At 53.8% G+C, this 11,321-nt stretch overlaps 3 protein-coding genes across 3 annotated transcripts; 2 read left to right on the top strand and 1 right to left on the bottom strand.

The window, feature by feature from the left end:
- Positions 1 to 892: 892 nt before the first annotated feature.
- J4E79_007215 (uncharacterized protein) lies at positions 893 to 2,612 on the bottom strand (the record flags this gene model as incomplete). Its single annotated transcript, XM_049356082.1, has 4 exons — positions 893 to 2,078; positions 2,132 to 2,171; positions 2,225 to 2,283; positions 2,335 to 2,612. The coding sequence occupies 4 exons, from the start codon at positions 2,610 to 2,612 to the stop codon at positions 893 to 895; spliced, it is 1,563 nt and encodes a 520-aa protein (XP_049209536.1).
- A 3,952-nt stretch (positions 2,613 to 6,564) lies between these two features.
- J4E79_007214 (uncharacterized protein) lies at positions 6,565 to 7,661 on the top strand (the record flags this gene model as incomplete). The annotated part of the gene is made up of 4 exons (XM_049356081.1): positions 6,565 to 6,629; positions 6,678 to 6,772; positions 6,838 to 7,526; positions 7,575 to 7,661. 4 exons carry the CDS (start codon positions 6,565 to 6,567, stop codon positions 7,659 to 7,661), a joined length of 936 nt encoding a protein of 311 aa, XP_049209535.1.
- Positions 7,662 to 8,086: 425 nt separating this feature from the next.
- Positions 8,087 to 10,578, top strand: J4E79_007213 (uncharacterized protein; the record flags this gene model as incomplete). The annotated part of the gene is made up of 4 exons (XM_049356080.1): positions 8,087 to 8,910; positions 8,959 to 9,231; positions 9,282 to 9,339; positions 9,391 to 10,578. 4 exons carry the CDS (start codon positions 8,087 to 8,089, stop codon positions 10,576 to 10,578), a joined length of 2,343 nt encoding a protein of 780 aa, XP_049209534.1.
- Positions 10,579 to 11,321: the final 743 nt, after the last annotated feature.

The following is an 11,321-nucleotide window of genomic DNA, read 5'->3' as shown; positions in this document are numbered from 1 at the left end:
CCGTCCACAGCGTAACATGGCTGTGGTGCTGATTGCAAGGCTGAGCAAGCCCTCGTAGCATTACTAAACTGCCTCGGCCTCGGCAAGCCGACGTTGCGATCCTTCAACACCAAGGGACCACAAAAGGAAGCCGTTACTTTCGTCACCGCGCGCATATATCTGCCGTCCATGACCTCGTGATACCGTTTCATGGTCGAAGCAGCCATGCAAGGCGTCCGGTATCCGCATGTTGGCGGTCACTGACTCGCGATCCCCGTTGCTCCACCACGTGCATGAAGCACACCGATCCAAGCACGTGTAGAAGGCAAAAGGAAGCATCCGTAACGTGCAAGGGACCGCTTCGACAATGCAAATTCCCCACTACACCTGTTTTGCAACCTCCGCTTAATCTTCAAGACAGACGCATTGAACTCACCGCTGGAGGCCTGTCACGACTCAGATCCAGCTAATGCACTCTTCACGACGTACATGGCAAAACAAAGGTCTGCGGTTTGAGAAATCATCCAAGTCATGAATTGGTGCTCGAGCACGCTAATCTAACATACAGTGTAGCAAAGAAAACTAATAACTACTGGGGTATTCTGTTCTTGAGACAAACGCCGGCTCGGGGATGACCATTGCTGGTCTCCAATACAATCGAGCTTTCCCTTCTAATAATGTTGACCCAAAAAATGCCGCCCTGGTAAATGATGTCGCTAAATTGCACCCATAATGATGCGCCGCGCGGGAGATGTAACCCTCATCTCTGCCGCGATAAAAAATGTCTCTATAATCCGAAATTATGATGTGAAAGGAAGGGTCGCTACCAGCGCGTCGACGCCCTGCAGAGGGCTTGCGCCGCATCATGCATGTCGAGGGGCGTCGTTACTGTTTTAGTCGTGATTGCGTGAATCTATTTGGAGAGGACGATCTCGATGTCGTCCGGAGTGAGAGTGATGACGGACTCTGCGTCAGAGTCAGAGTCGATGAAGGACTCCTCGTCCTGTGCAGCGAAGCTAGATCGCTTGGTCTCTGTGAGGGCGAAACCGGGGAGCCATCCGAGGAGAGCGACGGCGGCGATAGCCCACCACGCAAGACCAGACATGTGGAGCGTGGTGCCAAGGCTGTCGACGGCACCCGAGATGGTGGGACCGAAGCCGCGAGAGATACTGGCAGAAGACATGGCAACGCCGTTCAGCGTGCCGAGAACCTTCTTGGACGGGGATGAGTTTGCGAGGATGATAGCCAGGGACGGGTAGGAGAGCGATTGGAAGGTAACCTTGGCCATGAGCAGAACCGCAAGTCCAGGGATGCGCAAGTTTTCGGGAAGGATGGCCAGGTAAGGAGCAAGGAGGTACAAGATCGGGTAGCAAGCTAGAGTGATCCAGAAGGTGCGAAGGCTGCCGAGCCTCTTGCTGACCCAAGGGAAAAGGATGACCTGTGCGAACATTTGGAGGAAACCTTGCACTGCGAGGAACGCGCCGGTCGTTTGAGTGGACCATCCGAAACCACCCTCAAAGCGGAAGGGAAGATGTTGGCTTCCCTCGGTTGGCACATGCTTGGACATGAGAATAGGTAGAAGCTGCTCGAGAGAGATGGTGTGGAAAGCAAGAACACCATAGCACACTACGTTCAGGCACACTTGCTTGGTGAATGCTTGTCGGAAAGTCGGCGCTGGCTCGAACTGCTTGTCCAACTCAAATTCCGGGACCTCCGAAATGGAAGTTCGTGTGCTGCAGAGAGTAGGCGAAGTGTCGGTGCTGCGGTAGGCCTGGACGTCGTGGTCGTGGTCGCTCAACATCGAGCGCATCTCGTCAAGCGAAGCATCCTTGTCGTCAAATCTCGCATCTGCGTCGCGCTTCCACAGCTTCTGGAGAAGCCATTGCCCCGCTTCACGGCCTCGATCCTGGTCGTATTTGCGATCCTCGTGGGTCTCTTCCAAGAACAAAATACCGACAGTCAGGCCGAGAACGACAAAGCCGGTGCAGACCAAGTTTGGAAGAAGGAACGGGTACGTTTCGAAGATGGTGTCCTGGAAAAACGGCATTACGTTAGCGGGACGAGCGAGCAAGCCGCCAAGCGCTCCGCCAATGATGGTGCTACAAAAAGCGGTCAGCGTGTGGACGAGTCGGGCTGCTAGGAAATATCTTACCCAAGGCACCAGACAAACGGCATGATGGAATAAGCGCGCGCTATGCAAAGTCAGTCGTGCGCGGCGTATAATTAGAGTTATGGCAAAACTCACGCTGATGTCGCTCGTCCGTAACAAGCTCTGCAACAGTGGTCTGGAGAACGCCGATGTTCCTGCATATTCGGTTAGCGAGGCTCAGACGCTAGATCGAACTATGACCTCACCCGTTAAGCAAACCCCCGAGAGCCCGCGCAATCAACGCCATTGGTAGGCTCTGGGAAAAGCCGAAGAGCAACATGCTCAGCCCCGTACCAAAAAGACCTCCAAGTAGGACCTTCTTCCGTCCTACCCGATCACTGAGTCGGCCCCAGAAAATGCCACTGATGCATTCCATGAATGCGAACGAGGATGTGACCATGCCGGTGTACATGGAAATTTGGGCGGTGGAATGTCCGGTCATGAATGATTCGACCATGAAGTATGCGTAGGGAAATATCGACATGAATGCGATTGGTTCGCATATCCGGCACAACGCTACCATCGTTAGCGACTGTCGTGTGCTGCTACATCATGGCATGCTGCTCACCAAGTACGGCCATCTGTCGGGTTGGGAAAGGTGTTATATCGCTGCCCGCGGCAGCTGCCACGCCATACCGAGCCATGTTGATAGTATCGAAGTCGAATGTAAGGTGGTGTGCAGGTGTAGAGGTCGAGGTCGTCGAAGAAGAATGTCAAATACTATGACAGCAGGTGGTGAATGTCAAAGTGAAGTGGGAGTCGGCTGTGACAAATAAGACATGTGCGAGTTTGCGACAGATTAGTACCTCCAGGGCTCAGAGGTCAGAGTCAGTTTGCAAAGGACGCGAGCGTCACAAGGTATATAAGGAGCAGCAAGATTTAAGTGGCGTCCTCAAAACGGATAGACCGCTGGGATGAGCAAGGATTGTGGCGGCGGGGAAGAAACGGAGAACAAGCGGTGATGGCAGTGGGTATGGATACGTAGTGTGGGCGGATAGGGACAGCGGAGGGACCAGCGAATGTAAAATGAGTAGCGGATCCGTGATGCCATCGTTGCTACGAAACAGCCCACCGTCTGTCGATAAGCGACCGGAAAATGCAGTGCTGGCAGCCGAGCTGTACCTAGCTCTGTTTTTTGTGACTCCATGTCACCGGACGGGCTCTGTGAGTCTGTGTGAGCATGCGAGAGCGAATGCAGCCCCCTGAAAGTGGGCCAGGGCTGGGCTGGGGAAGCTTTCTGCTCATCGAACAAACCGGTCCGGGTTGGACGGAATCCACGACATTGGACGAGCTAGAAGGAACCGAGTAAGGCGGACCAGGGAGAGTTGCAAGAGCGTTGGACGTGGCTCGTAAGAGGAACAGGATCAACAGAGCAACCCGACTCCCCGGGACCCAAATCCTCGGCGCTAGAGATGCCCGCATGCCTCTACCGACATTCACAGGCACTAGCGCCCTGAGTCGCGCCACAGCAGGGGAGACCCTGTCGCTCTGTGAACGACATGGCAACATGCCGGCGACTTGCGGCTTGCTTTCCTTCCCTAAACGGACACAGCGGCCCAGAGGCCGATGCCCCGCCAGCAAATAGAACGTCGTGCCGCCAATAGTGTAGAACACAAGGCGATGCTAACTCCTAGTAAAAAGATTTGCAGAGCCCTTAGCTTAGAACAATTACATTAATATCCTGCTAACTACATATAGTTAATCTATAAGCTATTACTTTAGATAGTAAGCTGTACCTCTACTATAATTTTATGCTTTAGTTGTGTAGCTTCTTATACTGCGTAAATAGAAGACGTCCTAAGATTTCTCTCTACTAGTCTACTTTAGCCTAGGCGTTAGGTAGAAGATAGTAGTTGCTAGGTGTAGATTAGATTTAGCTAAGGCGTAATATAGCCCTAGCGTAGTAGACTTTAGCTTTTTAGTAGGCAAAAAGGCGTATAAGCTTTTTGTGCTTGCATTTAGGTGCGTTGCTAGTAAGATTCTAGGCACTATAAAGAGGGTAGACTTTTCTCTATTTAACGTTAGAGAGATCTTAGAAATGTAATATAAGGCTTACCTATGCTAGGTAGTTGTAAGATATAAGTCTGCTGTTAGTTATTAATATTTTAAGTTAGTTTTAGCCTGCAGTAGTGTTATAGTAGTTTGTACTAGAGTAGTTTAAGATAGAAGGTAGTAGAGGGGATTAGGTCTTTTTAAGTATAGGTTATAGCTAAGTAGCTAGAGACAAGATTTACTAAGATGTGTTCTTAACTAATAGGCACTATCCTACATAACATCGAAAGACTGTGGCATTAGCAAGCCTTGGGCGATTTTCGCAGCGCCCAGTTTAGGGGCACCAGGACACCAAGCCGCGGTCAGACTTTTGACGTGAGGCGAGTCAGAAGATTCGCCGCAGAATTTCGAGAAGCAGCTTGGGCCATGCAGCTGGGGCCCTCGTTGTCATTGATGATGAGCGTCTGTCATGGCATCATACCTTGCTGCTTGATTGCTCCGACAAACCCCCAAAAAATAGCGGTGTACTCCATGCCTATTCGGCAGATGCACACCAACCGGTCACGCGGCAATGCGCATTAGACAACGTCGCTTTGTTGCAATGCCTGGCGATCCGGATGGTCGTCAGCGCCACAAGGCACGAGTCGCGGCGCTTGAATGGCCGAGGAGGACGACGCAGCGCGTTTCGTATCCCTCAGATCGCAACCTGGCACTAGGCGTGCGGCGATTTCATTTGCTGCCCCAGGTATCATCTCTCTGCCCCCCTGTCCGGTCAGCGTGGTTTCGAAGCTTCCCACGCCTGCGCATTGGGCCCAACCGGGTCGCAGGACGTGGCTTGCTGCTTGCATCTGTCATTGCTGGTCACACATCGTGATTGCATTCTCATCAGTCATCAAGGCATCATAACCCTAGGAGCCCCATCAGCTGACGAGGCTCTGCGCCCTTCTGCGGCGACGTAGCATCTGTACTGCTGCCCATTTCAGACCGCTTGATTAGGTTTTGCCAGCACTCCCATTTCCGGTGGGCCCCGGACATGCTTCCGTCATGTGCTGTAAGTGAGCTGTCGCGGTATACCAGCGATCTCTGCTTGCTGGTGCAAAGGTGTCCAGGGCACAACGGCTGTTTCGACGCAACCTGGCCTAAGCGGTCATGGCGGTGTGGATATGTAAGGCTGGCCTGCAGATTTCCACGCGAGGGACAGGGTTCGCAAGAAGATGGAAGCGTCTGAGACAGCCACCGCCTTTTTTAGCGCCTTTAGGTTTACGCCCCCTGGCCCTCTTATTGCTCTACTGGAATCCTCCGAGAATGACACCATGCTTCTTTGCCCTTAGGCAATAGCATAACTCATAGCGTCGTGCCGCGACGAAGATGACAGCAGATGCAGGCGGCGTGGGTTAGAGAGATTTCGGAGGATTGGGGTGTTCACGCGCTTGTCGGCACGAGTGTACAAAAACGAAAAGCCAGCCTTGAAACCGGCAGCGTGGGTCGATCGGAATGATGCTGCCCGATCATTCTGCATCAGGTAGATGTTCGATGCGGCGTCGCCTTTACGTGCGAGGCTTTGTCTGCCTTCTTTTGCCATCGGTTGCGACGACGTGTAATACCATCGCCTTAGGCTACCAATAGTGGGCTGACTGGAGCCAGCGCATTTCGACCCGAGCCTTGTACGACGTGGTCATCAATCATCACCAGTGCGGCACAGCGTCTCGAAATAAGCGTAGGAGGGCGAAAGTTGATTATCCTGATGCTGGTGTATAGGCTGGCTCGGCAAGCGCAAAGCGGGATGGCTAACCTCATGTCCCGACACAGGCGTTTCGAGACGATGTAGGTGTGTGTGAGCCAGTTCTGCTCTGACTCGCCAGTCCCAACGGCGCATGCGGTCATGCACCCTCCATGGTATTCTGACGTGAGTCTGGTGGTGTGCGTTCAGCCGGACCGTTGCGAGTGTGTCGGCACAGATACTCGGTCTCAGCATGCAGACAGAGCCTTGTCCCAGGGCCGCAGATGACGTCCCGAGCATGTCTGACATAGATGGACGACGGGGATGGAGCGGCAGCCCGGCATCGGGCGGGTGAGGAAGATGCATGCAGTGTTACCGCGAATATATGTAGAGGTGGTGTAGGGATGGTGTTCGACAGGGCGTTGCATCCACGAATAATCAGCTCGACCTCATCAAACACCACTCGCGAACTGCCACGTTGATGGGCAGCCCAGATCCCCCACGATGCTACCATGCGCGCATCTCCTTTCGCGACCCGGTGAGATACAGAAGGGTGTTGGTGGTGTTGCACGCTCAACGAATGGCAGGCGGGGAAGCGCGTTAGACTCAAGCAGGTGAGAACGCAGATCGGCTAGCACTAGCGTCGAACGCGCTTCGGCTCTCTATCGCAGGCGCCGTGCTTGCAGATGCCGAACGACCTACAACCATCATCGTTGCTCTCGAGATGCCGTTGTCCGTCTCTGCGTCGGCTCTCCCGTCGTTTCGGAAGCAGCATCTTCTCGTCGAGTTGTGAGTCGAGGCACACGGCTAGCAGCGGCGCTTCCTAACTCTGCACAGCACCCGTCTGCGCTATGCACAGCTGGATGGCGTTTTCTTGAGCATCACGCCCGGCGACCCAACACTGTGGGTAGGTGTAATATTCGTGCGAAAAGGTAGGCTGTTCTATAGGGCTACGCCACGGCGTTGCGTTCCTTGCGACGTTATTCACGTTTGACAGGACCATATGCGCCTGCAGTCTTACGCTTCCAAATCTCCTTCCCACCCAGCTATCCTACTATACCCCCCCTCGTGACCTTTTCTACCGATGTCTTTCACCCGCTGCTCACGCCACTTACCACGTATACTTACACGACTGGCTCCGCCGACACGGATACCGTCAGTGCCACGGATGAGGAACGGCTGCCACCAGGAGGCTTCAGTCTCCGGCACGGCTTCCCGCACTGGTTCGGCAGAGCTCGAAGATCTGTACCGAGTTCTCGCGATGTCAGTGGATCTTCAAATGCTTTTCCCGCGCGATCCGACTCCAACGTCGCATCTGGCGTCCTCGGGGCTTCTCAGTCTACTGCGGAGTACTCCATTGTGCGCATGATAGAGTACACCCGCTCAACCTTTAGTGAGGAGTCAATATTGGACTCACTTCCGCTAGAGGCTGCTGCGAATCCAGGTGCGTATCATGCATGGCGGGCGCACCGCGCTCCGATGTTGCAATCGCAACAGTCAGACCGAGCAACTCCAAGTCCCGACCCTTCCACAACGGACAAGTCAGAAGGTTCGTCTGCATTAGGACGTAATCGCCGACCCGGAGAGTGGAACTGGGAGGGGGTCTGGGAGGAACGTGTAAGAAAAGCAGTCAAGGCTAGTATATCGGAACCAGTCCTGTTCGGCGCTGGCGCTGGAGAAGACATTGTAGGTCGCAGCCATATCTGACTAAGCCACTGCTTACTCATGTGATAGATTCGCTTTCGCGAGGCGGACGATGAGATGCACGAGAAGATGAAGAGGCATTTAGAAGTGGCTGCCGCCCAACTCGGCGAAGCGTAATGGGAGGACTATTTGGATTACAGTCCGCATCAAATATCTGGTAGAAGCTATGCGTTGCCGTTCAGAAGCTAAGCATGAACTTGAACGCGTCTTGGTGCGAGTTCTTGATACGATTGTCTTTTTTTCAGAAGTGGGAAGGAGCATCGTAGGTTTGTTGACGTGCCCACCTCGCAACTTCCTGGCTTGTAGCAGTGCCTCTCACCTTTAAACCTCACCTCACTGTTGGACTTTCAACGTCCGTTCGCACATCCACTCTACATCTCAACTTGGGCATTGCCTACTCTTCTTATCTATCTCCCAGATTCCGTTTGCTACCTGACGTCACTGTTGACAGCAAGGCCACGCGTTCTCAAGAAATTCGAGGTGACTGAGAGCGCGCCGCGGTGACTGGGCTTTTATTTGTGCCTAATTGGGACGCGTCCATAATGATCACAACAACAACAGCTGGCAGCGTCTTTCTGGACCGCGCGCCTCTCTGCCCACCTCCCCTCCACATCCAGAAGAAGTCGCGAAAAGCTACTTTTCGAAGGCGAATATTTCGTAAGTCAACTCCTACCTACAGCGACGATCAGTACGTGTTCGGTCCGCTAGACGACATCATCGACGAGATCAAGAGCGATATCTGGGAGTCACCGCCCGACTACAGCTTCGACTCATCCGTCTTTAATTGGGCGCAACCGCTCAGGGCACCTTTGTCGTGGACCGTAACACCTCTGCCTGTTTGTCGCGCTCCGGGCGATCAACCTCTGACGGTACGCAAGAACAGAAACAGTCGATCCTCGGCCTCAGGATCCAGTTTTGGAGATCAGATGGCGTTCTCGCGCAAGAACAGCCATGTCGAGCCCGAAAACGGCGACCCAGTACGTTCTATGCCTACCACTGCACTTACCCCTTGGCCGTTGATCGATGTGGCGTCGAGCGAGGCTGCGCACCCTCTCTTCGTCGCCGACAGCGCTGAACACATGAACGCGCAACAGGCTCTCGAGAAGGCGATCAGCAACACTGAAGGTCACGCCGAACCCCTGAAGCGGCGCATGTCGTCAAAGCTTCGATCGTTTACCAGTGGTCTACCTCTCCTACGCCGCCACAACACTGGAGAGACTAGCGCTGGTATTAGCGATATACCGGGTGCAACGTCGCCAACAGCAGCTACAGCGCTCGCGGCTCACGAAGAGACTGAAGAAGGCTCAGAGGTGCAGCATCCGGACGATGAAGCTGTCGGGGCTTACCTGCTACGAAACGCCCGCAAGTACGTGAACATCTGCGAAGCTATGCAACAGTCACTGATATGATCCAGCGGTAACGAGTTCACCTCCATCATAGGATGTATCTCAAAGCGCATTCCTTCCCCGACTGACTTTGACCATGAGGCTTCGGAGGCACAGGTGTCAGATTTGACCTCCCATTTGCCAACAACCCTGCGCCCAGCGGTTAGACTGTTCCCTGAGGTCAAGCTTCTCACCGAGGATTACCAAGACATCGGCGTTGCTATCGAGATCGAGGGTGTCCTGCACAACCGAAAGCCTCTGCCCGACACCGGTATTGATGTGATCTTCGTGGTAGACAACGGGTAAGTGCCTGCATGGCGGGATTCATGATGCCAGCTGACATTCTGTACAGTTACTATGTGACTCCGGCTTGTCTCGAGAGGTTGCTGGATGCGGTTAATGGAGCCTTGGTAAACCACCATCGTTGATGTCGCTCAGAAGCAATCTACTAACCTTTTTAGTATCATCTTGGCGGCGAGGATCGCGTGGCGCTTTACACTACTCACTGCACCCACCGTGATGTCACCGGAAACAGGCCAGAAGTGCTTTATGCACTTCGACCCGTCTGTACGGAAGTCGATGAGATCTTTCAGGATTTGACGTCTAGGATCGCGCACTCTGGTTCGCAAGTCTGGCATCCGCCTCGTCCGAACCCCTCCATGACTGATGTCATCCTTGGCATCGCGAGATCCATGCAGGGCGAGCACCTCAAGGCCGGTCGAACTCATGTCATCGTGCTGTCTCCTGCAGCCCATGTCTTGCACGATGTATCGAAGTCCTTTCCGGATATCTACATTCACCGCATCAATCCTGCGCTGCTCCCATATCGCCGCGAACCAGAGTTCCAGGATACCATCTGTCTTAAAGACTGCTGCAAGAACGTTTTCGCCAGCAACTGGTCCAAGTACCAATCCACGTCCGGTCGCATCAAGCGTATCTTGAAGAATGCTCGGTCTGAGAAGCCTGTTGGCGAACTGTTTGACTTTACGGTCGAACTCCGGACTAAGGCAGGTTGTGAGATTCTCTTTGTCTGTGGAGACAAGGAGATTCGCCGATTGTTTCCAGGACAAGTGCACACCCTCTTCGTCTGGGTCCGCATCAACAAGGCTGAGACTCAGGGCGTTAACCTCAACTCTGACAACCCCATTCTCAACTCATGCCTTGACGCCAACGGACTGAGACAGGAGCTGCAGAACTGTGTCCGTGCAGGTGCCACCAAGGTAAACCCTCTTGAAGTGCAGCTACTGCATCGCAGCTCACTTCACCCGACGCGATCTTGGATGTACACGGAGGCTCAGCTCATCCTCACTCGCGAGCTTGGCGGGCTGGCACCTCTCCTGGATACATCCATGGAGTTTTTCAAGCGTCAGCTTTTCTGCAACCTTTCTCGAGTGTCGGCGGACGAAGCTAAAGTTGTGGCTGAAGCGACTCTTAGCACCCTCCCCAAGGACCATGAACAAGCAAAGATGCTGCTGGAGAGCATGTCGCAGGAGATCGAGCTTCACTTGGCGATCCGCAAGTATGAGAAGGAATACCGACAGAGGCTCCCGCTGTGCCCCGGTCCCACCGACGTGGAAGCATCTCACAAGTGGCTTCACGAGCTGTGGGCTCGTAGGAGGAACAAGCGCAGCGGCTCAGACGTGGCCTGATGCCTGTCCGCGAGCATATCGGTGATTCATCAAACCATGGTGGTGAAGGTCGGTGGTGGCTGTCAGCGCCTTTGTTTTTGGCTCGAAGCTGATGGCCAGAGGGTGGAGGAGGATACTGGCGATGCATGTGTTGGAGCAGCGAATCTCGCTTTCGACTGTGGTCCATTGAAGGCGAGTACGATCTGGAACGATCTGTAGGATACACCTTTGGCTATCACGTTCTGGATCATCTTCCACGAGGCGCGGAGGAAGCCGCAACCTGCCCTGGAAAGCCCAGGCCACACCATCCCAGAATGGTTCGCTGGGGGAATTTCTTGGGCCCCGGATCTTCTACGGTCCCAATATTACGATGTACAAACACTATTAGATTATACCCCAGTGCGAACCATGAGCATCAAACGAGAGATCATCCTGCATACGAGATTGCAAATCTCCTCGTGCTGTTAATCGCCGAGCCGAATGACGTTTGCGTTTTTGCTTTTTCGTTTCATCTCATATGCAGGTCGTCGTTTCTTTCTAGAAGGAGAAGCCCCCGGTCGAACTCGGCTGAACACCCTCTTACCCACGGCAGGGCTCGGATGTGGGCAAAGAAGGCTGAGAAAAAGCAAGACGATGGTGCACCGGAGTTTGCTCCGTCCACAGCCCAGCCTGCATTCTGCGGCTCGATCGCGAGAGGGTTCGAAGGCCATTTCGCGGTTCACCGCTACCGCCGCTTAAACTGCACGATGCTAGCCTTGCATGTA

Source organism: Alternaria viburni (genome assembly GCF_023758015.1).
Source record: "Alternaria viburni strain BMP 2772 chromosome Unknown scaffold_15, whole genome shotgun sequence".
NCBI lineage: Eukaryota > Fungi > Ascomycota > Dothideomycetes > Pleosporales > Pleosporaceae > Alternaria > Alternaria viburni.
Note: the sequence above shows the minus strand (reverse complement) of the source record. Positions and strands in the feature narration are given on the sequence as shown.